General features: G+C 60.6%; 3 protein-coding genes and 1 non-coding gene across 9 annotated transcripts in view; 2 read left to right on the top strand and 2 right to left on the bottom strand.

Moving 5' to 3' along the window:
* Positions 1–9,007, bottom strand: part of LOC137221082 (uncharacterized) — a 62,995-nt gene extending 53,988 nt beyond the window's left edge. The window contains 7 exon segments of the mRNA XM_067730275.1: positions 196–351; positions 2,540–2,645; positions 3,293–3,748; positions 6,228–6,397; positions 6,599–6,706; positions 7,283–7,424; positions 8,848–9,007. Coding sequence (XP_067586376.1) covers positions 196–351; positions 2,540–2,645; positions 3,293–3,748; positions 6,228–6,397; positions 6,599–6,706; positions 7,283–7,415 — 1,129 coding nt within the window. The 5' untranslated portion in view covers positions 7,416–7,424; positions 8,848–9,007.
* Positions 9,008–9,244: 237 nt separating this feature from the next.
* Positions 9,245–9,351, top strand: LOC137222915 (U6 spliceosomal RNA). The gene has a single exon (XR_010942680.1). It is a non-coding gene; the product is annotated as a U6 spliceosomal RNA (small nuclear RNA).
* Positions 9,352–11,127: 1,776 nt separating this feature from the next.
* Positions 11,128–20,197, bottom strand: R3HDM4 (R3H domain containing 4). Of its 6 annotated transcripts, XM_067734565.1 has the most exons (10): positions 20,040–20,172; positions 19,015–19,088; positions 16,678–16,836; positions 15,235–15,389; positions 14,717–14,862; positions 14,185–14,302; positions 13,982–14,067; positions 13,427–13,512; positions 13,293–13,348; positions 11,128–12,154 (listed from the first exon to the last, which is right to left on the bottom strand). In XM_067734565.1, exons 3-10 carry the CDS (start codon positions 16,689–16,691, stop codon positions 12,051–12,053), a joined length of 765 nt encoding a protein of 254 aa, XP_067590666.1. In that variant the 5' UTR covers positions 16,692–16,836; positions 19,015–19,088; positions 20,040–20,172; the 3' UTR covers positions 11,128–12,050. The 6 variants fall into 6 exon arrangements, 5 of the variants coding, with proteins under 5 accessions (XP_067590666.1, XP_067590667.1, XP_067590663.1 ...); XM_067734566.1 differs by lacking the exon at positions 19,015–19,088 and having other exon boundaries at positions 20,040–20,168; XR_010942592.1 differs by lacking the exons at positions 16,678–16,836; positions 19,015–19,088 and having other exon boundaries at positions 12,614–13,348; positions 20,040–20,197.
* Positions 20,198–23,239: 3,042 nt separating this feature from the next.
* Positions 23,240–26,594, top strand: KISS1R (KISS1 receptor). Its single transcript, XM_067734576.1, has 5 exons — positions 23,240–23,483; positions 24,272–24,396; positions 24,906–25,041; positions 25,351–25,583; positions 25,774–26,594. The coding sequence occupies exons 1-5, from the start codon at positions 23,240–23,242 to the stop codon at positions 26,221–26,223; spliced, it is 1,188 nt and encodes a 395-aa protein (XP_067590677.1). The 3' UTR covers positions 26,224–26,594.
* Positions 26,595–27,997: the final 1,403 nt, after the last annotated feature.

Below are 27,997 nucleotides of genomic sequence, written 5' to 3'. Positions count from 1 at the left end.
GAACAGCCCTCTACGTAGTAAAGAGCACAGCTTGACGGTGGCCTCCCAGCCCTTTGAGCCCATCAGATCCTGAAAGCAGTACCCTCGTCCCCAGTGGGACTGACGTGAGGCCGGGGGCTAGGCTCCCAGGACCCTGTGACAGAAGCCCAAGCTCAGGGCCCACCCCATTCCCCCGGGGGCTCTGAGACACCATACCGAGGCCGGGGTAGAACTGGGTGTCGCTGGCCACCTTCAGGTCGGTGTTGGTGAGCGAGATGGGGAGCTTGGGCAGCGCCACGGCGGACACGCGGTCCAGGTCGTTGGTGGCTGACAGAATCCGCCATTTGAGAATCGTGGGCTGTTTGTCACCAACTAAAAGGGAGTGGGGGGGACAGAGTGCAACAAAATGAAGACAAGACAGAGGGGTGGTGGTGGGGTGAAGTGAGACATTGAAATTGACATATATACACTAATATATATTAAATAAATAATGAAAACCTGCTGTATAAAAAAATAAATACAGGGCTTCCCTGGTGGCGCAGTGGTTGAGAGTCCGCCTGCCAATGCAGGGGACACGGGTTCGTGCCCCGGTCTGGGAGGATCCCACATGCCGCGGAGCGGCTGGGCCCGTGAGCCATGGCCGCTGAGCCTGCGCGTCTGGAGCCTGTGCTCCGCAACGGGAGAGGCCACAGTGGTGACAGGCCCACGTACCACAAAAATAAATAAATAAATAAATAAATACCAAAAAAAAAAAAAATGAAGACGAGACAAACACGACAAGGGTGCACCTGACCCAGCACCCTGCCCCTCCTGGAGACCCAGCGAGCTCACGTGACTGGGGTCGGGGGAGAGGTGGGGGACCCCAAAGGATCCGGTCCTGGGCCTTCACGGGAACAGGAGGAGGCACCCGCCTGGGCCGCGAGGCTGTCAGCTGGCGGGGGCGGCTCCACCTTGTCCCCTCAAAGGAGCCAACGTGCTGAGAAGGGGAACCCACCCCCGACCCTGCCGCCACACAAACCCCAAAACTCCCCAGTGACTCGGCCGGCTTGCACGGGGTTCTGTCTCTGTGGTCTGAGAGGTCCTGGGTGGAACCCCAGCTCTCCCCATGAGCTGGACCGACAGGTGCCCAAGACGGGCCCCTCCCTGCGCCCACACCCTCGGTGTGATGATGAAGCCCCCCCAGCAAGGGGTGGGGTGGTTCCCGTCAATCTGGGTTTGGCCCCCGGTGCTGCGGGCGTGATGTGAGCAGAGGCTCAGTGGCACCCGTGCACCTGGACTCCAAGGTGACACTGAGGTGAGCCCAGGCGCCCAGCCAGCGGCCAGCACCCCAGCTGCCCTGGGGTGATGGCAGACACAGGGAACCAGGACGGAGCAGCGGAGGCGGCCTGGCCCACCACCCTCCGGGCTGTGGTTCTGGGCCAGAGTTTGGGGCTGGTGTGTGACACGGCAAAGCTGGCTGTGACAGCACACCTCTACTCATCTGCCCTAAGAGCTCTTCCCTGGACGGCCCAGTGCAAAGGGGCTCTTGGCAAACGTCATCCCACAGGGAGACCGAGGCCCAGCGAGGGACGATGCTGAGCACAGCTGTAACGGTGACAGCTACGGCGATGCCCAGGGAGGGAGGGCGAGCAGGCCAGGCACCCGCACCCACACCCAGCCTGGCGGCCCCGGCCATTCCTAGCTTACAGAGGGGAGTGGCCGCTGTCAGCGGCTGAGCTGCTTGCCCAAGTCCACCTGGACCCACGTGTCCACCCAAGTCAGGCCAACCCCTGGAGCGCGGGCTGGACGGTGGCTGGCAGAGCGGGGGCCTGAGGGGGAGGATGGGCTGGCGGGGGGCGCTTAGGGCAAAGGCAGGGAGGTAGGAGAAGAGGCAGGTCCAAGAGCCCGCAGGCCACGCGAGGCTAGGACGAGGGGCAGGGTGGGGGGAGGAGGTGCGGGCGAGCTCGGCACGCGGACACCTGCATCAGGACAAGGCTCGACCCGCTGACGGGGGTGGCGACCCTCTCACGTGAGATGTGGGCCCGCTTGTGACAAGGTCCCAGGGTGTGCGTGGGGGCCATGACCCGCCTGACGGCCGTGCCCACAGCTACTAGGACAGAGGAGGGACGAGGGAAGGGCTGGGACCCCTTGTGGCCCTGCCGCCCCGCGGCGTCACTCAGGAAAGGCAGCATGACCTTCTTCACATTTAGTTCCTCCGAGGCCACATCGAGCAGCTTAGGCAACCACCTTGCGGGCAGGCAGAGCTTCAAGGGGCCTCTTGACATGGCCCCTCGGCCACTCCAGGGCCAACAGCGCTGCCATCAGCGGGAACACGCTGGTTCACCTGGCCGCAGGTTCACCCCCGGCTTCCCGGCCACACAGGTGTCAGGAGGGGGGGCCAGTCCCGGCGGGGGACTCGGGGCTCCGCGTGGGTGTCGGGACAGAGAGGGAGGGAAGGGAGTGGCGGGCACGTTCTTGGCAAACTCAGGTCACCCCCGTGCCTCACTCTACCCGAGGGCTCCCGGAGGACCCCAGGCTCCCGAGAGGCTGCGTGTCCCTGGCCGGCTGGAGCGGGACTCACCGGCGGGCGAGAGCTGCTGGAAGATGTTGTTCACTGGGAGCCCCTCCTTGCGCAGAGACCAGCACTCCACCACGCTGCTGGTCTGGCTGGACGCACACAGCAGCACCTGGGGGGGCGGGCGGCTCAGTGAGGGGCCTGGACCAGCCCCTCGGCCTCTCCGGGCCTCCGGCTGCTCCACGGGGCTCACATCGGCACCTGCCTCACAGCCGCTGCGGATTCCGACCCACGTACACCCAGCCGGCACCGCACCTGCCCCCCATGACCCCGCCTCCCCTGGGGAAGGCAGTCGCTCAAGGCACCCCCGGCGGGAAACGAGGGGGCCGGGGAAACATACTGGGACTTCATGAAGCTGGGTGCTGATCAGTGCAAGGTTATGAGGGGGCCCCGGTGCAGCTGGGTGAACCTCGCCCCCAGAAATGTCCCCGTCATGGTCCCAGGACCTGTGGATATGTCACCTCACGGGGCAGAGGGGACTTTGCAGGTGGGATTAAGTTAAGGCCCCTGAGACGGGGATGACCCTGGATTCACGGGGGGCCCAGCGTCATCCCAGAGTCCTTATAAGAAGGAGGCGGGAGGGTCAGAGGCAGAGAGAGACGGGAGATGCTGCGCTGCTGGCTGTGAGGATGCAGGAGGGGCCGCGAGCCAGGGATGTGGCGCCTCTAGAAGCTGGAAAAGGCAGGAACCGATGCTGCCCTGGAGCCTCCGGAAGGACCAGCCCTGCCCACGCCTGGATTTAGCCCCGAGCGGTCCTACCACAGGGTGGCCGGGCGGGCACACCTGCTCTGACATATCTCGGGCCAGGAACTTGAGATGGGTGATGGCGGGGAGCCGGTCCCGGCGGTTGAGGTCAGTGGTGCAGCGCATGAACAGCGAGGGCAGGATCTCGGTGTCGATGCGGCATTTCTCGTTGACGACGCTCACGCACACCTTGTAGAACTGCACTGGGGATGCACTGCTACCGTCTGCCGTGGCCACCACGATGTTGCCGCCACCCGTGAAGGCGATGTCGGCCAGGGCCACGCGGCCACGCAGCCGGCACAGGCTCTCCGTCGAGGTCAGCACTTGCCCGCTGGGCTTGAGCAGGGACACGGTGACCAGGCCGCTGACTGTCACCGCAATCCAGCCCTCCATGGGCTTGCCCCCAAACAGCGTGAGCGACGGCGAGAACTTGACTCGGGAGAACTTCTCGCCAAAGCTGGAGGCGCCCGACTGTGGGGGAGGGGGAGGGGTCAGCTCCGGGCAGCCCCGGCCCCGGGCATGCACTTGGCCTTCAGGGGTCTGCCTCTGTGACCCCAGGACGCCCTTCTGGGAGTCACACCCTTGGGAACATGGAGGAACCACGTGGCAGAAGGCACGAGAGCATGAACTTGAGTTCAGATCCTGCCTCAGCCACTCAAGCACTGTGTGACACGGGCCTCTCTGACCCTCAGTATCCCCATCTGTACGTCCGAGAACTGTGGTGAGGATGACACGGCTAAACACGCGCAGAACAGGACTCACCATGTTTTCCTCACAGGGTCAAACACTCAGTATTTTCAGTTTTGTGAGCCAAGTGGTCGGCTGCAACCACTCAGCTCTTTCCCTGCGTCTGCAGCAGAGAGAAGCAGCCGCCAGTGAGACTGCTTACAAGGTGGGCGAGCGAGCAGGCTGCAGTTTACAAACCCTGGAGGTAAAGCATTCCAGCTGTGCTGCAAAGTGCAGCTGCCACTGCCGTCACCTTTCCAAACCCGGTCTAGGTTACAATTAACGTACAGCAAAATTCACCTCTTCCCGGCTTTCGGTTCAAGTTGACAACCACCCCATTGTGGAAACCGCTCCGATCCTGGGCAGGAACGTTTCTACTCCCCTCGGAAGGGCCCTCGGGCCCCCAGCCAACCCCCGCCCCGGCCCTGGTTTCTGTCCCCGGCTGGGCCTTTCCCAGCGTTCCACCCGGGCGGACCCGAGGGGCAGCCTGCACGCCGGGTTCCTTTCAATCCGGGCAACATGTCTGTCACTGAAACAGCACGAGCTGGAGACTAAGCAGGGCTCTCTGGGCAGTGGGAGAGTATGTGCCCTCTCTGTCTGGGGAGCAGACCCACAGGGCCAGGCGTCCAGGGAGGGCAGGGCTGACCACGGCCCCAACAGAGTCTTCCAGACGTGGAGGTGCCGGCACTGTTGGAAAGAAAGAAGCAAAAGCCCCCAGATGACCCCTGAGGAGAGACGCTGGCAGTGTGAAAAAGAAACGTCGCACAGAGAACAAGGTCCAGAAGGTTAGGCAGCAAGCCCTGCAGTTAGAATTCCTACCAAGGGGAGAGGGGATAGACGCCTGACCTCAACATCACGGGCGAGAGCCGCGTGCATGCCCGAGCGTTTTAAATGACCACATCCGTCTCTTATAATTTAGAGACAAAGGTATCTGGTGGTAAGGAGAACAGTAGCCCTGATGCTCGCAACAGTGTGAACAGACCTTGAGACCACGACGCTGATGAGAGAAGCCAGACACAGAAGGACACACGGTGTGTGATTCCATTGATGGGAAACGTCCAGAACAGGCAAGTCCACAGGGACAGACAGTGGGTTCATGGTTGCCAGGGGCTGAGGTGGGGAAGGGGAGTGAGGCTAATGGGGACAGACTTCCTTTGAGTTGAAAAGAATGGTCTGCGGCTTCTTTCGGCGCAGTGGTTAAGAATCCGCCTGCCAATGCAGGGGACAGGGGTTTGAGCCCTGGTCCGGGAAGATCCCACATGCCGCGGAGCAACTAAGCCCATGCACCACAGCTACTGAGCCTGTGCTCTAGAGCCTTCGAGCCACAACTACTAAAACCTGCGCGCCTAGAGCCCGTGCTCCGCAACAAGAGAAGCCACCGCAATGAGAAGCCCGCACACCGCAACGAAGAGTAGCCCCCGCTCGCCACAACTAGAGAAAAGCCCACGCACAGCAATGAAGACCCAACGCAGCCGTAAATAAATAAATAAAACAAATAAAGAAAGAAAGTATTAAAAAAAAAAGGAATGGTCTGAAATTGAGTGTGGTGATGGCTGTACTAGTCTGTGAAGATACTAAGTAAACCACCAATCTGTATGCTTCAGGCGAGTGAACCATACTAAGCGACTTGTATCTCAGTAGCGCTGTTACATAACAAAGAAGAACAGACAAAGGGAAGGCAGCACGCAGCCCCTGCCCCGGCTCCCCGAGGCCTGGAGCCAGCGCTGTGTGCGCTGCTGCCAGATGCTGACAGTAACTGTCCCCAGGCCCTGCACCGGGCACAGACGCGGGGAAGGGATGGGAGAAAAGCCACTTCCCACGGCACCAACCCAGGAGGGGCTCCTGGCTCTGGGGAGCAGCCGGCAGAGCAGGCCACGTGCACCCCGGCCGCCCCACTGAGCCCTCCCAAGCCTTCTCGTGCTGAACCCTCACCACGGCCAGCGGCAGCCCCACCTGACGGTGAGGAAAGCGACGGGTGAGGCGCGGCCTCGCGCTCTGAGTTCAGCACCCTGGACCCAGGCGGCTCCCCTCTCAAGGGGACGCTGGGCTGAACCGTGGGGTACAGGCAGGAATTCTGGGATCTCACCACGTCAGTCACACGGGGGCTGCTGGCCACACGGGTGCTGACCCTGCATGGCAGGTGTGAGCCGGGCCGGGGCGAGGCGGACCAAAAGGGTGCTGGTGACACAAGAGGAGGAGCCGCGCCCCCAGGCAGGACACCCACCTTTTCCACGTGCAGGGCCAGCTTCACACCGTTGTGCAGCCACGACAAGGCCACGATAGGGTCCCCCTCCACCAGGCTGCCCACGGGGCTCTCCCAGCTGTTGGCCAGGTGGTCGGCCATGCTCCAGCACTTGATCTGCCCATCGGCATCAGCAGACAGCAGCCTCGAGCCTGTGCGGGGCAGGGGCCAAAATCGCGTCACAAGACACCCCCCCCCCCCCCGCCACTGTCCATCAGGGGCCCGGGTGGGAGAGGCCGGCCTGGGGGCAGTAGAGCAGGGAGGGGCACAGGCGAGTCCGGAAAGGACTCTGGACAGCAGCAGTGGGCAGAGCAGGGCCCGCAAACCCACAGATCAAGGGGAGCTGTCCTCACCTGACTGGTCCCACTCGAGGCAGGTGACGGCCTCGCTGTGCCCCGAGCAGATGGAGTGCACGTCCCAGGGGTGCTCGGTGTCCAGGATGTGGATCACGCGGGTCAGGTCTGTGAAGGACGGTGTGCTCAACACGGCAACAAGAGCCGGGTGCCCGACGACCCCGGGGGCATCAGGGAGGAAGAAGCAAAGCCCCGGCCACGGGGACTCAGGAGCCGCTGCTGACACGCCGGCCGCCCGAGTAGAGATGGAGCGGCCCGCGGCCCGTGACCCTGCCTCCAGTGGGGCAAAGGAGACGTAGAAAACGGCACCAGAAGAAAACGAACCCCAAATGCTAACAGTGGGCATCTCTCCGTGGAAACTAACGGCTGGTTCTTTCCCTCACCCTAAGTTTCTGTGTTTTTCTAATTCCCTCTCCCGAGTGCACGTCACTCAGTGGCAGAGACAACACAGGCCCGGCTGGCAGAGTGCACCTCAAAGTCAGGTGGTGACACGTTTGGTCTGGAAAACTCAGGCAGGAGCCTCAGCGAGCTGCACAGGGCCACCCACCCCTGGGCCCTGCCATCCCACGGGGTGATCCCAGCACCCCCGGCTCCAGGCCCTCTGCACCCCTCACCACCCCTCGTCTTGGAGGAGGAGACCCTGTGGGAGCCGGGGGGTGGGGGGCAGGGGAGCAGCTGGCGCACCCTGGTCGTCACTCCGCAGGTCCGTGGTGAAGGCGATGAGGTTACGGCAGGACCAGGTGCAGGCCAGGGGCACCGACGGGCAGTGGGTGCTCTTGGGCCATTTCTCCCACTCGCAGATGTAAGCCAGGTCCATTGTGCCCACCTGCCAAGGTCACACACGGAGGACAGTCACCAGCTCCTGCGGCAGGGAGACTGGCTTGTCATCGATGTTCACGCAGCATCTGCAGGACCCCAAGGGCAGTGCTGGACACTGGTTTACCGCAGGGGACAAAGTGGACTCAACCCCTGCCCCGCATGTGGCAGGGGAGCTGCATTTTACTCATGCATGGCCAGGGAGGCCTCCCCGGTGGAGGTGTGAGGGATCGAGGCAAGCAGCCTGAAAGAAGAGCATTCCAGGTGGAGGGAACAGCCAGTGCAAAGGACCAGAGGCTGGACTGAGCTTGGGCGCTCAAGGAGTGGCACGGGGGCCCTGCGGGGCAGGAAAAGGGTGAGTGAGGGAGCGGGGCAAAGTAAGGGTGGGGAGGGGACGCAACAGGTCGTGCAGGGCCTGGGGGGTTTCACCCTGAGGGAGGTGGCAGCCCCAGGAGGGCTGAGCCCTGTTTATGTTTCACAGGCCACTCTGGCTGTCTGGAGGGCGAGGCTGCGGGACAGGGTGGGGGTGACTGCACTGGTCCAGGTGAACAAAGCTGGGGACAGTGCAAGCTGTGAGGAGCGGTAGGGCAGGACACGGGTCTATCCTTAAGGAGGAGTCCACGGACACCAAGAGCACCGGTGGGGCTGCCTTTGACAGAGGCAGGGAGGGGGCCCGGCAGCAGCTTGGTGCAGGGCTTCCACAGATAACTAACAACGGGAACGGTGAACGTTTCCTCAGCGCGCTCCATGCGCCGGGAATCGATTAAGCTTATTTCTTTTCACCTTTACTAAAGCGCAGTGAGACTGGGAGTACGATCGGCCCCGTCTTCCTCAATCACGACCCCCAGGCCCCAGGCTTCTTCAAGCCCTGCCCGGGAACACCGAGGCCTCGCCCACAAGCCCCTTCAACAGTCTTTAAGCTCTGCCCCCAAAGTCCTCCGGCCCCGCCTCCTACAGTATTTGCTTTCCACACCCCACTCCCAATTTGCCCCTTGTGTCCCCAGGCCCGGCCCAAACTCTGTTTTCATCTCAGGGTCTCCCAAACCACCCCATAGGCCTCGCCTCCATACACCTGGCCCTTCAGGTCGCGCCCCCAAGCCCCCCCACCCAACGCACCTCAGGCCCTCCGCGGGGAGGTATAACCTTAGGCCCCTCCCCCGATCGTTCCAGGTCCCGCCCCGATTTCCCCCTGCTCCGGATGCCCCGACCCCCGGGGCGCCTCAGGTCCCCCCAAGTTTCCGCCACGACCCCCAGACCCCGCCCAGCGCACTCAGGCCGCGTACCCAGCACCCTTTGCTCTCCAGGCCCGCCCTCTGACCCCACAGGCCCCGCCCCGGGCCCGCTAGTTACCGCCTTCCCCGGCCGGCGCTCCCCGCTGCCGCGGCGCTGTCCGGAGGCCGGCCGACCGCCCGAGCCCCCAACCCCGTACTCACCGGGCCGGCCTGTGCGTCCAGCCGAGCGGGTGGCCGCAGCCTGCACTTGCCCTAATGCCCCGGCTCCGCCGCCGCCATCTTCCCAGGAGCAAAGATTCGCCCGCGCAGCGCAGCCGCTTCCCAGAGACTTCTGGGACGGCAGCGGCTGCGGCTCCGCCCCTCTTCCAGTATAATTTGCATGCGACCATGGATTCCCAGCAGCCACCTGAGTCATATTTGGTGGAACAAAAACCACTTTCTCAATTTCAGTGAATGACCCCATTTGGTTAAGGTATTGTTGCACAAATATCATAAAAGAAGGGACGAATGGCTGAACCGGTTTTTAATGGAGTTCGCCCTTAGTGTAAAAGAGTGTATTCTATGCCTTCTAAATAGTTCTGGGATCAACTGTATTACCGTGCTCGCTTCGGCAGCACATATACTAAAATTGGAACGATACAGAGAAGATTAGCATGGCCCCTGCGCAAGGATGACACGCAAATTCGTGAAGCGTTCCATATTTTGCCTTTTCTTTTCTGGTATCCGCGGTGTTATAACTGGGTTCTATAAGCGAGGTTCTTTAACACTTTGAGGGTCCCTCTGGATTCAAACCCCATCCGCAATTCGTTTTCCAAAAATTGGTTCTATTGCTGTTGGACTCTCCCCAGTTTGAAAGGTCTTTTCCAGAAAGACCTAGGATTGCAGGGAAGCGTGCACCGGGTGACCGGCACCGCCTGGGCAAAGGTTGGGGGGCCGGGCTGTCTGGGGGCCCGGCTGGAGTAGCGGGGTGGGGGAAAAAACCCACGCACCAGCCAGGGGCCAGGACAGGACGGAGTTCGCGTTAATAGTTCTGGAGGCAGGCTGTGAACTCCCCTAGAGACCCGACATCCGTGCCCGGAGCCCCAGCCCGTTCTCTGGGCGCCGGAAATTTGGTCCCCTTCACAGCTGAGAGCCTCGAAGCGGGTTACTCAAGTATCTCCTTGTGTCCTCCGTACGAGCCCTTGGGATTTCCATTATTTAGCATCTATGTGTAGAACTTTTAAAATGCCTGTTAAAATGGAAGACAGCACACCCAGCGCCCAGATCTTGGTTTTTAAAACGGTGCCCCAGGGAAAGGAACCAGGCTCCTTGGCGAAAGGGCTGGTTCTAGGACGAAGCAAGAATATGCAGAGGAGCCCTCTGCGTCTTGTAGCGGCAGAAAGTAAGGAGGGTGCTCAAATAAATAAATAAAACCCCGCAACTATGGGAGTGCCTCACTGACACACAGGAGCCACTGACACGGCTCCCAGCAGCCGAATCTGGAACAACCTGACGAATAAAATTAAGGAATATTGGATTATAACCCAAACTAGAAAGTAAATGCCCAGGCGTCCGTACTGATATAAATGGTTAAATAAACAAATACACAGAGGAATAGAGACAAATGTCCCCTGTAGAATTTCCAGTAATCAACATAGATACTCCGCCTTCAGGGAGGTGGAGGAGATCAGGGGTGAGGTCAGTAGTGAGGGGCCCTGTGGGCAGCAGGGACCCCTGATGTGGCCGGGTGAGAAGGGAACTTCCCTCAGCGTGATCACAAGAGAACAGCAGATAATCCAGGCTGGGGGATCCTGCAGGATGCACAGCCGTTTCCAGACATACACAGAAGGAAGACACAGGAAGGAGGCCACGTGAAGATGGAGACAGAGGCTGGAGGGATGCAGCCACAAGCCAGGGGAGGCCGGAGCCCCTAGAAGCTGGAAGAGGCAGGGAGGACACTTCCTGGAGCCTCTAGAGGGAGTATGGCCTTGCCACACCTTGATCTTGCATTTCTGGCCTCCAGAACCAGGCAACAATAAACTCCTGTGATTTTAAGCTGCAGTGTGGTGTATTTTGTTCAGCCACTCAAGAAGCTCACACAAGTGACTTGTTTTTTTTTTTTGGCCATGCCACGGGGCACGTGGGATCTTATTTCCCCAACCAGGGATCAAACCCGCAGTCCTGCCGTGGAAGTGCAGTCTTAACCACTGGACCACCGCCAGGGAAGTCCCACAAGTGACCTTTCTGGAGGTCACACAGCTGGAAGGTGGCAGAGCTGGGGTTTGAGCCTGGGCACCTGGGAGGGGACCAGCCAGGGCAGCAGAGCCAAGGGCCGGGCCACTCCTAACAGAGTCTCCCCACACACCTGCCTCCACGGGGGTTGTCACTCAGAACGAAGCTTCATCCCCTGAGGCCTGCATCCCTCAATGACCAGGACACAAGGGCATCGTGAGTGCCTGTCGTGCCCCCAGCCCTGCCCCAAAGGAAAACCCCACAGCAGCAGACCAGAGCACCAGAAATTTATTGAACGCTCCACCTTTCCCAAAGCACAACTAGCCACACACACGGGGTGCAGGGCAGGGGTGCAGTCTCCAGCCCTGCTTCCTGTGCCAGGCCAGGGTGACCAGCACGAGGACACCCCAGAGCCAGGCTGGGGGCAGGGGCAAGGGGACATGGAGGGAGGAACAGGACAGTCTGAGAGTGGAGGCTTCTGGCTGGAAGTCCCAGATCCTCAGTAGGAAGGAAGGGGGGTGTGTAGAGCAGACGGGGCCCTAACAGCCACCAAAGGCGAGTGGCGAGGGCAACACACACTCCAAAAAGAGGGTGACACCAGCTTTTAAGACGCAGCTTCCATCCTGGGCTGCGGGGCACACACATGCACACGCGCACGCGCGCACACACACACACACACCAAATGTAATGCTCCCAGGGTGAGGGGCAGGGCCCCAGAGACCCTCCACCCAAGCCAAAAACTGGGAGAGGGTCAAGCAGGGACTGGAATGAAGCCCCCCAATTTATCACTTGGGGCAAGTTTTTGGTTTTTCTTCGCAAAAGGGAAATTTAAAAATCTACAACAAATCACGCCAAATTCATTAAAAATGATAAAAACCCAGCCTCTCCCTCCTCGCTTAAGCTTCACACGGGGCCAAAAATGCTGACCCAGGAAGGGACAGGGAAGTGACCAGGCCAGGCATCTCCTCCCGAGTCCAGGCCCCGGGGCGGGAGTAGTGTGAATTTTGCTCGTGCGGGGCAGCCCAGCCGCCAGCTTTAACTCGGAAAGCTGGGCGGGGAAGGGGTGCGGTGCGGGAGCCACCCCAAGGGGAAGAGCACGTTTCCAAGGGAAAATTCCAAAAATAATAAAGATATTTCAGTGATGTTACGGGAGGTCTTGGCACTGGGGAGGCGGGGCCGGGGGCAGGCCGCCATCAGCTGCGCTGCTCCAGGTACGCGGACAGGAGCAGCCCCGGTGGCAGGAAGTCCAGGTGCCGATTGCTGACCTTCATCTGCCGCTTGCCCTCCAGGTCATCACCTGCCGGGGGACAGGCAAGACAGGGAGGAAGGCGAGGGTTGTGGCACACAGGAGCCCAGCCCTCGGTATGTCCTGCCCCAGGTCCCCACGAGCTGGGCTGACCCGACCCCCCAGGTCCCAGGCCAGGCGCTGAGAGCAGCTCGAGCTGTTCCTTCCTCTCCCGTTACTTATCCTGTGTCCTACGCGCACAGAGACGCACGCACCACCGAGACACACTGGCCTGAGGCCAAGGGTACTGAACGAGGGTCCCGCCCTGACCCTTGGTCTCCCACCTCCATCCCTGCCCTCAGAGGGAATCACCTAGGCCCCCGGTGGCCCAGGCTCCACCAACCTCCCTTCACCCACCTCCCGCCACCCCAAAGCCTGAACCATAGCTATACACAACCCAAGCTGGGCCCACCTCCCAGCCTCTGGCCCGGCGGCTCCCTCTCCCCTGCTCCCCATCTTGCCAGGCCCCACCTCCTATGTTCAGGCCACGGCTCCACACCCGCAGAGAGGCACCCCCAGTCCAGCCCCTCCATCCTGAGTCAGTGGGAACAAAAGCAAGCGTGGGGGCTGCATCTCCCTCCCAGGCAGCCTGAGAGGAACCATCCTGGGGTTGCCATGGAAACTGTCTCCTCAGCAACTCCAGGCAGGAGGCAGAGAGACGGGCGTGGAGACAGAGGACCCGATGGGATGCCGAGGGCCAGCAAGGGTCTGCGAGGACCCTCCACGGGGGGGGGGGGGGGGCTGTGTCCCAAGATCACTCCCATCGTGAAAGGGGCACACAGGCTGGAGAAGGGACTTGCCAGAAGTCACATGTGTGGCACAGTGGAGGGGGGCTACAGCTAAATGCGAACTCTGCAGACACTGGGGTCCCTGGAGGCCCAGCTTCATCAGCCCCACACAGGCCCCTCTCTCCCCAGCCCCGAAGATGCAGGTGGAGGCGAGTCTGTGTGCACAGCATTGTCCATCGTGGGGCCAGAGGTACAGGCGCTTCTGATGAATCAAGGCAGCATCGCACTGCCCCCTCTGTGTTCACGCTGTCCCTCCTCTTCCAAAGCCTGCCACCGGCTAAGCAGACCCCGGGGAAGCCCAGCCTTGGTTTCCCCCAGACTGAATCAGCCAACTGGGGTCCCAGGGGCCGCCAGGCACTTACTGGCTGAGATGAGGTCCATGTACTGGCAGATGGCATGAAGCAGGAGCCTCTCAAAGCTGCAGGGAATGGATGCTGAGTGGCCAGAGCCAGACACCGGGGTAGCTCACGGCGCCCACCCCCACCCACCCAGTCACCTGTTGTCCAGCATGGCCGTGTACACGGCCTGGGGGGACACAGAGAAGAACCTCAGCAGCCGCTCCTCCCAGGTCTCCAGCATTTCCTGCAGGAGAGGCAGGCCCAGGGGTCAGGCCGACTGTGGCACCCTAGCCAAGATGTCCAGGCCCCCCACATCCATGACAGCCTCTGGAGCCCAAAGCCCTGGGTTCAAATGTGGCCTCTGATTCACTACATGAGGCTACTTAACCGTTTCCAAGGATACCAGGCACTCAAGACACATCCAAATCTTTGAATCTCTGAGTCTTTGGCCTGGTGAACTCCTACACATCCTTCAAAACCCACCTTCATTGCCCCTGCCCTTCTCACCCTCAAGGAGAACCCTTGCCCAGACCTGGGTCCTGCACTCGGATCTCACTAGTCTATATCCTGCCCTGTCTGCTCCATCACACCACGTTCACTGGGTTACTGGTCTCCCCTCACCCCGCCCCTGATTGAGAAGCTGAGAAAAAGGGCCTTCAAAAGAGACCAAGCAAGTGGAAAGAGACAAGGCCAAGGCCAGGCTTGGTACTCACCATGGGAATACGGCTCCGCTTGAGAACGGCTCGTAGACGCCGGCTGATACGCTGGAAGCACTCGCGGGGCGTGTAGGCCGGGTCCTCTGCAAGAGTCCACGCAGTGGGGCAGAGGTGGGAGTGAGCCGCAGGCCCCGCCCACACGCCAGGCTCCTCCCCACCTGCCCTGACCCCGCCCTCCCCACCCCCCGACCCAGGCCCACCTCTCCGCCTGTCTTCCCCGCGGCCCCTCCTCCGCGCCTTGCTCCTGCCCTCGTTCTCCAGGTAGCGGAGAACCCGCTCCTGCTCCTCCCCAGAGCGGTTCATGAAGTCGTTCCAGACCTGGAAGAGAGGCAGCAGGCCCTTACTAATGACTGCAAGCCCCCGAGCCTCAGTTTCCCCATTTGGCTAATGCACACTGGGGGGGCCACAAGTGCACAGAAATACTCCTTGTGCACACATGTGACCACCGGGCCGGCCAGGAGTTCGTGGGGCACTTGCGGACCCACCTGTGTGGGGCAGGGAATCGAAATGAACCAAACACACCCCCAATCCCATCAGTAATTCCAAGTGTGATAAGCAGATGAACCACGGGTGCTGGAAGGTTCTGGGGTGGGTGGGTTTCAGGTCACTGGAGGGAGACCCAGGGTATTCATCAGGGGACCAGGGAGGGGATGGGTGCTCCTGGCACAGGGTCCAGCATAGGCAGTGCCTGGTGGTGGGCGGGGGAACCCAGGGCAGGATACTGGGCCCCACCTCGACATAGGTCTCGTTGCTGCAGGCCTCTGCAAAGATGCTGGGTGCTGCGGGGGGCGCCAGGTCCCCATCCTCCAGGCCAGGTGTGCCTCCGTCTGTCTCCAGCAGGGTCAGGAGGTACTGGGCTAGATGGAAACAGACGGTCTCTGGGCTGGGGGTTGCATTCAGGCCGCCCCCCGAGTCCCCCCCACCCCCGCCCGCCAGGCTCCACGGGGTCCAGAGGACCATGTTTCCTCCCCCACACCTCTATATTTAGGGCCTTTACTCTCACCAGCCTCCCCTCCTCCACGCTCCAGCTGTCTTTCCCAGAAGGCACAGGAACGATCCAGCCTCCAGAACTCCTCCTACCTAGTCCTGGCTTGGCTTGTTGAACTCCTACACCCCCTTTAAAGCCCCAGCTCCAATGCCCAGAGCTCCCTCTCATCCAGCTCAGGGCCAGGCTCAGATAACAGAACATGCACACCATTGCTGTCTGAGGCCTAGGAGCCCCCAGGAGGCGCCCATCGACCCTTGCTCACTGTTCTCCAGGCGCTGGAGGCTCTTCCGTCCCTTGGCCTTGGGCACGAGGTCTGAGTTCCGCACAGCCTGGTTGATGAAGTGTTGCTTCCGCTTGGAGGCCGAGAGCCTCTTCACCTGGGAGCTGGCTAGAGCGGGCAGGCAGCCCGGAAGGGGCCTGTGGGCCAGGTGTGAGGGGGCAGTCCTCAGGGCCAAGACAGACCAGGACGCCCAGGCACAACCCTACCATCGCCACTCTCTCACAGCCATCCCCTGCTTGGTTTCCCTCCACAATGGGAAGCTCACCCCCTATCACATGTGCAGCCCTTAAAATGTCACTGTGTCTCATCGTCACATCACCCGGGAAGCAGGGACCGTTGAGGACAGGTTAGTAAACCGAGGGTCAGAGAAGGGGAGCCACACATTGGGTGGGAGGCCAAGAGAGCTGCTGCCCACGCCCCCAGGCTTCCAGGTCTGAGCTGCGAGCCGGTGAGGCCGAGTCTCCCTCCTCTGGGAGATTCCCGAGACTTCATTTGATGCAGCGTCCCCTCACCCCCAACCCCACGCTTCCAACAGAAGATAACCCAGAAAACGGCCCCCAGGCGCTAAGGTGATGCCCCGGCCCACCTGACTCATGCCCCAGGGGCCCCCTTGCTGGATGGGGGAGGTGGACAGAGTGGTTCCCCCCACCCCCACCCGGAGCACTAATCCTGGAGGTGGATTAGCGGGCCTCCCGCTGGGGACCCGAGGGCCAGGCAGCAGACGGCCACGCGGGAGGGAGGGGGGGATATTGAATGGAAACTTCCGGGCAAGAAGCTGCAGGGCCTCCTCCCTGGTCAGCCCCTGACCACAGGCTGAGAGGAGGGTCCCACCCGGCTCAGAAACCCTCACGCTGGGGAGCCGGTGGTGGACTCAGCCTAAGAGGGTCTAGGGTGCCAGGATTCCCCCTCCTCCTCCCCCTGCGCCTCCGCTCCAACCCGCCAGGCAGCCCGGCCTCTGGGCCTCTGCACCAGCTGTGCCTCCGCCCGGTGCCCACACCCCAGGCTCCGAATGGCTCACTCCCATCTCCTTTTGGCCTCTGCTCAAACCTCCTCAGGGGGACCCGCCCCCTCACTGCTCTGTTCTCCTGATGGCCACACGTTCTACCACCACCCTGCCCACCACCCACCGTGATCTCCACGCGGGCAGAGTTTGGTGTCCACTGTAGCCCTGCCTGGCATACAGTAGATGCTCAAAAAAATAACTGCCCAATCAGGTCTCCAGCAAAATCTCACGATTCCAAGACTGAGTAGAAACCAGAGTCCAGAATTCCACCCAAACTTTCCTAGTGTTCAAAGTTCCCAAGACACAAATTAAACAGAGAAGCATGACCCCTGCCCCACAAACAGGCGCTAGAAAATGCCATGAAGCCCTAGGACAGTGGGACAAGGTGCCTCAAAGAAGTTAGGATTGAAGCCCACACTCACCAAGGTCTATACATATGTAAAGAGTCCCCAGCCTTAAGTTTTTAGCCCTGGCCAGAAAGGCTGTTACATCTTGATCACGAAGCAAATAGGCTGATGAGCCTCAGCCCTGTCTTAGGTTGGGGTGGGGTAGGCTCCACGGATGACACTTCAGGCAAAAATCTATGAAAAATTATCTGATGGGTAAACTCATGCAGGCACAATAGGAGACACACAACCGGTGGTTAGAATTCGGCGTTTTCACTGCCGGGGCCAGGGTTCAATCCCTGGTCGGGGAAAGAAGATCCCACAAGCTGCGTAGTGCAGCCAAGGAAAAAAAAAAAAAAATTAGGAGACACGCAGGCAGGGGTAGAGCCTGGAAGCTCAGCCCTGAGTTTGAATCCCAGCTACGACGGATGCTTCACTGTGTGACCTGGAGCCTCAGCTCTTTCTCTGCAAAGTGGGGATAGCGATGGCCCCTGCTGGTCTGGGAGGGGGCACTCAGAGCCAAGAGGAACCAGGACACACACCTTTCCCCAAGCTGCCACCTGTTTGGTTTCCTCCTGTGGCTGGGAGCTCACCCCGTGGGCCACACCATTGATCACAGCCTGGTTAAGCGATTGCCTTCACCATCACCCCAGGAGGCAAGTACTATTGTTCTGATGCCCGTTATACAGATTGGCAAACCGAGGAGCAAAGTCATTATCCCGAGACCCCACAGCTGCCAAGAGGGCAGCTGGGACAGGGCAGGGCAACTCAAGTCAGTACAGAGCCCACAATTCTGAGGCTGGACGCAATCTTCCTGAGGCCCAGGCACCCCCACCCCAAGCTCCAGATTCAGCTGCGGCCTTGCTGTGGCTCCAGGGCCTGTGTCTCCACCCCGCAGATGGACGGAGGCCAGGACGGTGGCCTGGCGGGGCAGATAACAGGACCACATCCGGGGGCAGCTGTCGGGGAACCTCAGAGCAGGGTGGGACTCAGTGAGAGAGCTCGGGCCCTCAGGACATGGGGCTCCAAGAAATGGGGCTCCCTGTCACCTCAGGACCCGGGGCGGAACCAGGATTCGAACCTGGTCTGAACAGGACCACTCCCCTGAACCATCCAGCCTCCTGCTTCCCTCTGGGGCCACAGTGGTCAGAGGGGCTCAAACTCAGGTCTCGCTGGACCCCTCAGACCACAGCCCACTGGACTAAAGATCCAGCTGCTCCCTGACCTGCTCCACCATCACCTGTGGCTCCCCAGCACCCTCAGGACAAGGCCCAGCCTCTCCCCGGCCTGGCATTGCAGGTCTGCTGCCTGGTCCCACGGCCTCCTGGGGCCTCACTACCCTCTCTGATTCCAGGAGATTCCAGCAGGAGCCTGGTGCCACAGAGTGGGCAGGCGGAGCGGGCAGCAGATTTGTAATGAACGCTGGGGAGGAGGGGTGGAGGACAGCATAAACTTTATATAATATACATCCACATCAGAACATCAACACCCATCTCTCTCCGCCTCATTGCCCCTGCTCCAGGTACAGGGCCCTTTTACTGCATCGCAAGCTGACCTGGAACAGCCCGCCTCAGGCCCTTTGCATGTGCTCAGCCTCCTGCCTGAAGAACCCTTTCTCTGGCTCCTTCTGGTCCCAGCTCAAAAGTTACCTCCTGGGAGAAACTGCCCCACCCCCCAACTAGCCCAATCAGCCCCGTTTCCGGCTTCACCGGTTAGCATCAGAAACCAGCCCGTCCTCATACTTGTTTACTCCTGAATTCTCACCTCCTTCACTAACTCGCACAATAAGGACAAGGTCCCTCTTGGCTGCTCCTGTGTCCCCAGCACCTGGCCCACAGCACGTGCTCAATAGCTGTTTGTTGAATGAATACCCGAACTTCTGTTTACACACTCACCCAAGGGCCAGTTCATCTGCTTCCCCAGCCACCCAAAGAGACCACTTTACAGATGGGGAAACTGACCACCCAGATGGGGCACGTGAGGCTTCCTGGACCCAGCAGGCCTTGGGAAATGTCTGCACCATGGCAGGGGCCAGCGTCCAACAGGGGTGGACAGGCCTGACAGTGGAAACAGCTGCTAAGTCAGGTTGGGTTTGGGGAGGACAGGTTCCTTTGCCTCCCCCAATTCTCCCTGAGGGTTTTGAGATGGGGCCTTTAACACCCACTCCCCTAGGCAAACACACCCTCTCTCTGGCACCTGCCCCTCCCCCAGGAACAGGCCAAAGAGGAACCTACTTTCTCTAGCAGGAAACCAAGGAGGGCTCAGAGCGGAGGTGACTCAGGCTGGGATGGGCAGACAGAAGGAGCAGCAGCCCTCCTCTCCCGCCCCGGGAATGGAGGTGAGGGGGGATGGGGGCAGGTTGGAGGGACCCACCTGGCAGGTAAATACCCACTTCGAGTGGGTTAAGGCCCCTTAAATAACCACATCTGTAGAGACCAGTACAGCTTCTGGGTAATAATAACAATAAAGTAATAACAAATATAATAATAATAAAGCAATCACAAAATACCAAAATGAGAAAATTATTTTAAAATAACAAAACACCTACAATAGTGAACTATTTAAGATAATTATTAAAGAATGGACCCTCCGCTTTGCTGGGCACCTCCAAGTGCAGGGTCACTGACCCCAGCCCCTTAAATAGAGGACCGCTGTTATTTCATTTTACAGATGGGGAAACCGAGGCACCGAAGGGGTAACAGCCCGCCCGGGGCCACTAGGAAGGGCACACGAAGAAGCAGAAATGAAACCCCAGCAGCCAGGGTGGACCACCTGGGTTTCTGCACCAACACTCGGGTTAGAAAGAGACCTGCGAACCTGGGGGAGGGGGGCATACCCATATGGGGCCGCCCACCTGCCTCCAGTCCACGTCCCAGGACACACAGGCTCGTGTTGGCCCGGGTCTGTAAGCCCCCCATTCATTTGGGTATTTACCCGGAGAAAAACAAAGAGCGCGTCCACCGGGAAGTGGGGGGCTCACAACCCCGCCGGATACACAGGACTGGCTGGGGGGTAAATCCCCAGCTGGGGGACAGGAACAGCCGCAAATGGGTAAATACCTAGAACACCACCAGCGCGGATTCCGGGTACACCGCGCGCAGCGGCACCGCCTCACCCGACGCGGCGCCCGGGACCCCCGAAGCTCGGGCGCCGGGGGTCTGCACACGCGGACACGGGGGTGCCCCCTGCGCCCCGGCAAAGGCCCGGAAGTACGGGGATGGGGTTTCCCCGGGAAACACCCACTGACAACAAAGCCCACCACCACCCCGCTCCACCCGAGTGGGGTACCCCCCAGGAAAGGGGGCGGGGCGGGCCGGGGGCTGCAGCCCGGGAGGGGGTAAGAGGAGGGGACCCCGGAGCCCGGAAGCGCGCCGCGCCCGCCCGCCGGCCGCGCTCACAGCGTCCGCCGCCCGCCCGGGGCGACCCCCGCCGCCGCCGCCGCCGCCTCCTCCGGGCCGCCCTCCGGGTTCTCCAGCGCCACCATAGCTTGCACGCCGCTGCTGTTGTCGCCGCCGCCCGGCAGGGCCTTCTCTGGGCCGGGCAGGAAGTGACGGGAGGCCGGAGGCGGGGCGGGGCGGAGCCTGGAGGCTGGACGCGCCTGGTGGAGTCGCGGCCACGTCCCGGCCGAGCCCGAGCTGCGGGCCGGGGACACCCAACCCCGAGGCACGGACGGGGACACTGAGGGGGCGGCACCCAGCCCCGGGGAAACCGGGGCAGAAGACCGCGCCTGTCCTGCGCCCAGGCGGGGCTGTGGGCACGGCACCCAGCCCTAGGGGGACAGATGGCGAAATTGAGTCCTGGGGAAGGAGGAAGGAAGCGGACGTCCTTTTCAGAGGGTTGGACAGATGAAATGACCCATGCTACCCCCACCCGGCACCAACAGGGCTTTCCTTCCACCAGACCCCTCCCTGTCCTCTGTAAAGTGCAGCCTCTGGAGTCCTGGCTGGGTGCCTCAATCTACTCTTCTCTAAAAATAGAACAAAGCTAACCCCACCTCCTTCTGACTTTTAGAGTTTATTCATTTAGCAAATGCTCACAGTCCTTGGGGTGGGGGCTGTGCTTTCCGCATCCAGCAGTGATCGAACAGGACCTCCCCGCCCTGGGCTAGGGAAGTGGAGACCTTTGGAAAGAGGACTGGCAGCCTGCAAAAGTGGGAGGGGTATGCCAGGCAGAGGGAACAGTCAGTGCAAAGGCCCTGGGGCATCCAGAATGGCTACAGCAGGGTACTAGGTGAAGGGGGGAGGAGCAGAATAGAGGTGGAGGAGAAGGGACAGACCGATGAGACGGGGGTGGGGGGGCCCTTTGATGACAGACCTGGTTTTTGACCCGAGAGTTAAGAACAGAGAATTAAACCTGCTCTAGAATCTAGAATCCACCCTTCATTCTACAAGAAAAGTGGGGGGGGGGGGGGGGAGGACTTCCCAGGTGGCGCGGTGGCTAAGAATCCGCCTGCCAATGCAGAGGACATGGGTTCGAGCCCTGGACCGGGAAGATCCCACATGCCGTGGAGCAACTAAGCCCGTGTGCCACAACTACTGAGCCTGTGTGCCACAACTACTGAAGCCCGTGCGCCTATAGCCTGTGCTCCACAACAAGAGAAGCCACCGCAGTGAGAAGCACGCGCGCCGCAACTAAGAGTAGCCCCCCGCTCGCCGCAAGTAGAGAAAGCCCGCGTGCAGCAACAAAGACCCAACGCAGCCAAAACTAAATAAATAAATAAGTAAATTAAAAAAAAGAAAAATGGGGAACTAGGACCACGATAAGAGACACCACAGGGATGCAACCCCCAGATCCAGCCTGGTGGAAATTGTACGGGACAAACAACCCGATTGCTTTAACGTATAAAGAGCAAGAGGGGATAAAATAAAAAAAGAAAAAGGAGGAGGAACTATTACAAGACCCAAGAAAGCACACAGTGTGTGACCTCATGTAGATAAATATGAAAAAATCAAGGTGATACAACTTGGGAGATGGTACCTCTGGGGGGAGTGCTTGGGCGGGGGATCTGGGGGCCAGGATGTTTGGTCTGCGGCTCTGGCCCATGATGACCAGCTGCTCCACAGATGTGCTAACTCTACAGGACGCAGCCTGGGCCTTGCCGTGATTCTGGGGCCTCACTCATTCCTGTCCTCGCCTTCTTTTTTTTTCCTGGCCTCGCAGCCTGGCATGTGGGATCCCCGACCCGACATCGAACCTGTGTCCCCTGCAGTGGAAGCGGGAAGTCTTAACCACTGGACTGCCAAGTCCCTGTCGTCACCTTCCTAACACCCTCCCAGACCCTGGGCCAGTCCATGAGCTGTTGCTGCCAACCCCCCCCCACCCCCGTCGAGGCCCCCTCCAAGGTCCAGCCCCCTGCTGAGTTCTCTCCCAGGCCCACTCAACTCAGCAGTCTCCCCAGGACAGTTCCTCCATGCCCGTGGAGTATCCCTGGGTCTCCTCATGCTAACCTGGCCCTCATTACCACCCCAAAGGGACTTTTTTTTCCTTTTCTGAATTTTTAGGCCATTGTCAAGAATGATGTCGAAGCCTGTCTCCCCCCCAGGCTCCTAGTACTTCCTTCTGGAGATATGTGATGCCCTTTGATGCCCACGCATATTTATTCATTTCTTTTCCCCCTTTTAGTCTTTTTTACACAGACGGCATCATCTTTTCTTTTGCTACTTAGAACATCCCAGTGCCCTGTTTCGTGCCTCACAGGCTAGTATCTGGGGTACATTTCTGGGTGTGGGTTTGGGGATCAACATTATCCTTTATAAACTTCCCTCCACCTGGTTCCCACTACCAGCAGCACAGGTGTCTGTGTCCCCGTGCTGGTATCTGCCAATCAGTGCCCGTTAGGTGGGAGGTGGACACTCTCAAGGGGTCTGATTCGCAGCAAAGTCCTGGGGAGGTTGAGTTTTGGTTCCTTTTTTGTTCTTCTTTTGTTTTGTTTGAGGTTAAGAACAGGCATCTTCTAACCACAAGATCCCGGGCATCCTTCTGTTGCCCTGAACCTCCATGGCTCGCCAGTGTCCTGGGGCAAACCCTGGCAGCAGATACGGAGGACCTCTGAGGGCTGACCTCACCGCCAGGTGGGGCCCACCCACCGGGAGCCCCAGCCCCATGGAAGGTCAAAGTCATGGCCTCTGCCTCATTCCCTAGACTCTGTAGCTTTGTCCCCCTGCTTTTCCTGCTGGTGGGTCTCTACCCTTCCCTCCCCTGGGGTAGGATCGGTCCTTCCCGGGTCCACAGCAGCCTGTGGGAAGCCTACCTCACCCCTGCTCCGCCCCAAGCCCCTCCTCCAGCCTCCCCCCTCCTGTGCTCTTATCCTGACCCCCAAGGTGGGGGGGGGGGAGGGAATGGGAGAGAAGGGTGCTGCGCTGGTGAACCGCAGGCCGCACAGGAGTGGCCAGCGGCTGCAGGAGAGGCGGGAAGGCGGGGACACGGTGGGATGCGGGGTATAAACGCGCGGCGGCTGAGCGCCAGCGGAGAATCCACGGAGTCCAGCGAAGCCGCGCTCCAGACCTTGTGGCGCATCCCAGGAGGGCAGCCGGGAGGAGAGTCACTGCCCCATCCCTGGGCGCAATCCCAGAGGGTGGCTGGGAGGAAGAGGGCGGCAATGCGCTCCTTGGCCACGTCCGGGCCCAACGCGTCCTGGTGGGCGCTGGCCAACGCATCCAGCTGTCCCGGCTGTGGCGCCAACGACTCGGACGGCCCGGCCCCGGCGCCGTGGCCCGTGGACGCCTGGCTAGTGCCGCTCTTCTTTGGCGCGCTGATGCTGCTGGGCCTGGCAGGGAACTCGCTTGTCATCTTCGTCATCTGCCGCCAGAAGCAGATGCGGACGGTGACCAACTTCTACATCGGTGAGCGCCCAGGCGCCGCGCGGTGCCTGCGGGCCATTCCGGGGGTCGCCACGAGGGCGGAGTGGCCAGGGGCGCCCCTAGCGGTGCGTCGGAGTCCTCTTAGATAGGGATCTCTCCCCTGCAGGGCTCCCTGTCCTTTCCCTATTGTCCCTGTACCTTAAGCTGGAGGTCGCAAACTCTGGCGTTGGAGGGTTCCACGGTGGCCGGAGTAGTTAAAAGGGAGGTTGGAGAGTGTGGCCCATGGAGCGCTGGCCATGCCACTCAAGGAAGATGTCCGATTGAAATGTGGTTCTTATAACATGGTGTCCGATGAATAAAAGGAGTGGGGGAAAGACCGCGTGGCCCGCGGGCCCCCACTTTGCGCCCTCTGCCCCAGAGGCTCAGTTTACACATTTGTGTGATGGGGGTGCCCTACCCGGCTGAGTACTCAGTCAGTGTTCTCCATTCTATGTTGGCTGTTGGGCAACACCACTCTACCCAATTTTCAGGTAAGAAAACTGAGGCTCAGAGGGGCGGGGGCCTACTCGCAACCCCCACAGGGGTGAGCAGGGTCCATTGCTGCTTGAACAGCTATGAAGCCCCTGCTGGGGGGGTGTATGAAATATAAAAGGGTGAGAGGAGGGTGCCCCAACTTCTCTGCCCACGGATATTGGGACCTCTCTGGGGGCCTCGCGAGCCACCCTGCTGGTCACTGGGACAAAGGCGAGGCCCAGTGGGCTGGGCCAGGGCGCTGGGGCGGCTAGGCAGATGCACCCCACATCTAGCACCCGCGCGTCCCCCGCCTGCAGCCAACCTGGCAGTCACAGACTTGACGTTCCTGCTGTGCTGCGTGCCCTTCACCGCTCTGCTCTACCCGCTGCCCGCCTGGGTGCTGGGCGACTTCATGTGCAAGTTCCTCAACTACATCCAGCAGGTGCGTGGGCTGGGGGCAAGCGGGCTGGGGGAAGGGGTTCGCGAGCCAGGGGGAGGAGTCGGTGTGGGCGGGGCGTGGAGGTGGGCGGGGCGGGGACAGAGTCTGGGGGTGGGTGGGTGGGGCTGGAGCAGGTGGAGCCTGGACTGGGTGGGAGGGAGGAAGACGGGGGACAATGGGGGTTGGGCGGGGAGTGGGGTGGCGGGCGCTCGGAGCCCTGCTACTTCTTGCCCCACCCGTCTCGGGATCCTAGGATGCATCTGCCTCTCCTGGTCTCAGTCTTGGGGGCCTCAGCCTACCCCTAATGACTCCGCCCTCCCCCACCACCCTGGGCTCCTCTCTGACAGCCCCTCCTCTCCTGCCCCTTCAACTTGTGGGCCCTGGAGACCCTCCCGGGACAGGTCCTGCCTGTATTCGAGTGGCTGGACGGTGGGGGACCCGCAAGGAGGGCGCAGACAGGAAAAGGTCCAGACCAGGCAGGGGGCCACACGCTGGGCTCCCGTCCCTCCCAGGTCTCGGTGCAGGCCACGTGCGCCACCCTGACCGCCATGAGCGTGGACCGCTGGTACGTGACTGTGTTCCCGCTGCGCGCCCTGCACCGCCGCACGCCCCACCTGGCGCTGGCTGTCAGCCTCAGTATCTGGGCGGGTGAGTGCAGCGCGGAGGCCGCACGGGGTAGGGGGGACAAGTTTTCGTGCCCTGGGCTCACACTCCACACACACACTCACTGCTTCTCCCCGGACCTCGCTCCTTCATCCGGGAAATGGACGCAATGGCATTCCCTGCGAGGGCTAGTGAGGGCGCGGACCCGGGCAGACGCGCGCCTAGGAGGCGCTCAATGTCCGTTGCCCTAACCCTAACCCTAACCGGGGTTAGAGGCACCGCGGAGACCAGGGCCCGGGCCCCCTCGCGCCCCTCGTCCCCTGGGCCAGGTCTTCAGCCGGGCCTGTGATGCAGGCTCCGCGGCCGTGTCCGCGCCGGTTCTCGCCCTACATCGCCTCTCGCCCGGACCGCGCACCTACTGCAGCGAGGCTTTCCCCAGCCGCTCCTTCGAGCGCGCCTTCGCGCTGTACAACCTGCTGGCGCTCTACCTGCTGCCGCTGGTCGCCACCTGCGCCTGCTACGGGGCCATGCTGCGCCACCTGGGCCGGTCCGCCGTGCGCCCCGCGCCCGGCGACAGCGCCCTGCAGGTGCGCGGCTGGGTGGATGGGGGCGCGGCCGGGCAGGGGATGGGGGGATGGCACAGTAGGGGGGAGTGAGGTGCATCTGAGGAGGGTGGCGCGGGGGGGCGGAATTTAAGAGGGTCAAGTAGCGGAGAGCCCTGGGTGTCGCCCCTGCCGGTCCTTCGCCTTCTCTCATACCCCCTCCCCCCCTCCCCAGGGGCAGCTGCTGGCGGAGCGAGCGGGCGCTGTGCGGGCCAAGGTCTCGCGGCTGGTGGCGGCCGTGGTCTTGCTCTTCGCCGCCTGCTGGGGCCCCATCCAGCTGTTCCTGGTGCTGCAGGCGCTAGGCCCGGCGGGCGCCTGGCATCCGCGCAGCTACGCAGCTTACGCGCTCAAGATCTGGGCGCATTGCATGTCCTACAGCAACTCGGCGCTGAACCCCCTGCTCTACGCCTTCCTGGGCTCCCACTTCCGTCAGGCCTTCCGCCGCGTCTGCCCCTGCGCTCCCCGGCGGCCCCGCCGGTCGGGACCCTCGGACCCGGCCGCCCCCCAAACCGAGCTGCACCGCCTGACCGCCCACCAGGCCCCCGCCAGGCCCCCGAAGCCAGGCAGCGGTGGGCTGGGGCCGCGCAGGCTGTGTGTCCTGAGGGAGCACGCTGCCCCTCTCTGAGCCCTTTCTGGGGGCATCAAGATGAGCCCCTCTGGAACAGGAGCTGCTGTAATTCTGCTATTAATGTCTTTATTTTTGTCCATGTTCATCATAGTGAGAATGTTCTGAGCTCTTGTAAAGCTTTGCCACTATTGATATTGTAATCGTTATCTCTGTGTTTCCTGAAGTTGAAGATGGTTTGCTGACGGCACTCTCTGGAACTTTCAAGGAAGTATCGATAGACATTTTCACACACTGCCTTGCAGTTGACTGTAAAATTGTAAGATTCATGCCATTTTCAGAGATGTTAAAAAGTGAACACGATGTGCATCTTAAAATTGATAGAAAGGTGCTCTTCTTGCTACCAGGTGAGCGTCCAGAATCCTGGCTGGAAAATAATGGGTGTCATTGAATAAATAAGGCCTCCCTGGAGCACAGTGCACAGAGCCGTCCCTGGGAGACACAGGATCAGCAGTACGTAACAAACCACCCCAAAACAGAGAGGCATAGAACAGCATCAGTGTATTACCACTCACGATTCGGTGAGTGAGCGGGCTCAGCTGGGCGGTTTTTGTGACCCACGTGGTGTTGAGTGAGTAGCCGACCTAGCGGCTGGACCAGGAAGGCCGGAGAAGGCTTTGGTCTCACGCTGGCAGCCAAGCACTCCTCCACAGGCTGCCTGGGCTTCCTCCCAACATGGCAGTCTGGGGAAAGTCAGGCTTATGCCTTGGCGTAAACTTCCAAGTAGAGGTGGGAGCCGCAGAGCCTCACTCCTTCCACGTCGAATTGTTGGGTGCTGTAAGTGTCACACCCAGATTCAAGGTGGGGGGAACAGACCCACCTCTGGGTCTGTTGAGCTGCGTGTGCCTGCTGGGCAGGGGGAGGGTTAGGGTGAGGCCCTGCAGGCCTCAGTCTTAGTCACCCTGAAGGACAACTGCCCATCTCTTGGAGGGCCCCCATCCTTCCAAATTATTTGGGGACATCCTAGGTCTCCAAAGAGCCCAAATTTGCAAAGATGTTATGTGAGAAGGGGAAGCCATTCCATTCTGACATAGACATTGGCCTGAAGCTCGCTTGTTCTGGTCTTCAAGTCCTGGTCTCTGTACCAGGCCGGGCATGAGGGTGAAATCTCCCCTTTGCCCACAGGCCCTGCCCACCTCCCTCCCTCTCCTCGCCTCATCCCCCAAAACTCGACTCAGGGAATGAGTGGCAGGATTTCCTGTGAAAAAGGAATTTGAAACAAACAAACAACAACAAAAAAAAAACCAGGGTATTTCCTGGTGGTCCAGTGGTTAGGACTCCATGATTTCACTGCTGAGGGCCCATGTTTGATCCCTGGTTGGGGAACTAAGATCCCACAAGCTGTGCGGCCGAAAAAACAAAGCAAAACAAAAACAACCGAACACAGTTCCAGAGGGACTCTTGGGCACCTATCTCAGAGAAATGAAAACCTCTGTTCACACAAAAATGTGTACTCATGTGATCATAGCAGCTTTATTTGTGATAGCCCCAAACTGGAAATGACCCAGACATCCTTCGATAGGTGCACCCGTGGTCCGTCCACGCCCACTCAGCAGGTCTGAGTTGTGAACACACTGTTGATACACACACACCCGGCGTGGATCTCTGGGAATGACGCTGAGTGTAGGAAGGAAGTCCCCGAAGGTTACATGATGTACCATTCCATCTGTAACGTCCCTGAGGTGACAAAAATATGGGAAAGGAGAGCAGATGAGTGGTGGCCAGGGGAGGAGATGACAGGAAAGGGACAACATGAGGGACACTTATGACAGAG

Source organism: Pseudorca crassidens, chromosome 3 (genome assembly GCF_039906515.1).
Source record: "Pseudorca crassidens isolate mPseCra1 chromosome 3, mPseCra1.hap1, whole genome shotgun sequence".
Classification (NCBI taxonomy): Eukaryota; Metazoa; Chordata; class Mammalia; order Artiodactyla; family Delphinidae; genus Pseudorca; species Pseudorca crassidens.
The sequence above is the reverse complement of the archived record's forward strand: the minus strand, read 5'-3'. Positions and strand labels throughout refer to the sequence as shown.

Coding starts and splice junctions, on each gene's coding strand:
- R3HDM4 (XM_067734562.1), bottom strand. CDS start 20,125: ATGGTGGCGCTGGAGAACCCGGAGGGCGGCCCGGAGGAGGCGGCGGCG. Junction 15,390..20,039: donor CCGGGCGGGCGGCGGACGCT/GTGAGCGCGGCC, acceptor CCTGGCCCACAG/GCCCCTTCCGGGCTGCCTGC. Junction 14,068..14,184: donor CGGGGAAGACAGGCGGAGAG/GTGGGCCTGGGT, acceptor GGACTCTTGCAG/AGGACCCGGCCTACACGCCC.
- KISS1R (XM_067734576.1), top strand. CDS start 23,240: ATGCGCTCCTTGGCCACGTCCGGGCCCAACGCGTCCTGGTGGGCGCTG. Junction 24,397..24,905: donor TCCTCAACTACATCCAGCAG/GTGCGTGGGCTG, acceptor CGTCCCTCCCAG/GTCTCGGTGCAGGCCACGTG. Junction 25,584..25,773: donor CCGGCGACAGCGCCCTGCAG/GTGCGCGGCTGG, acceptor CCCCCTCCCCAG/GGGCAGCTGCTGGCGGAGCG.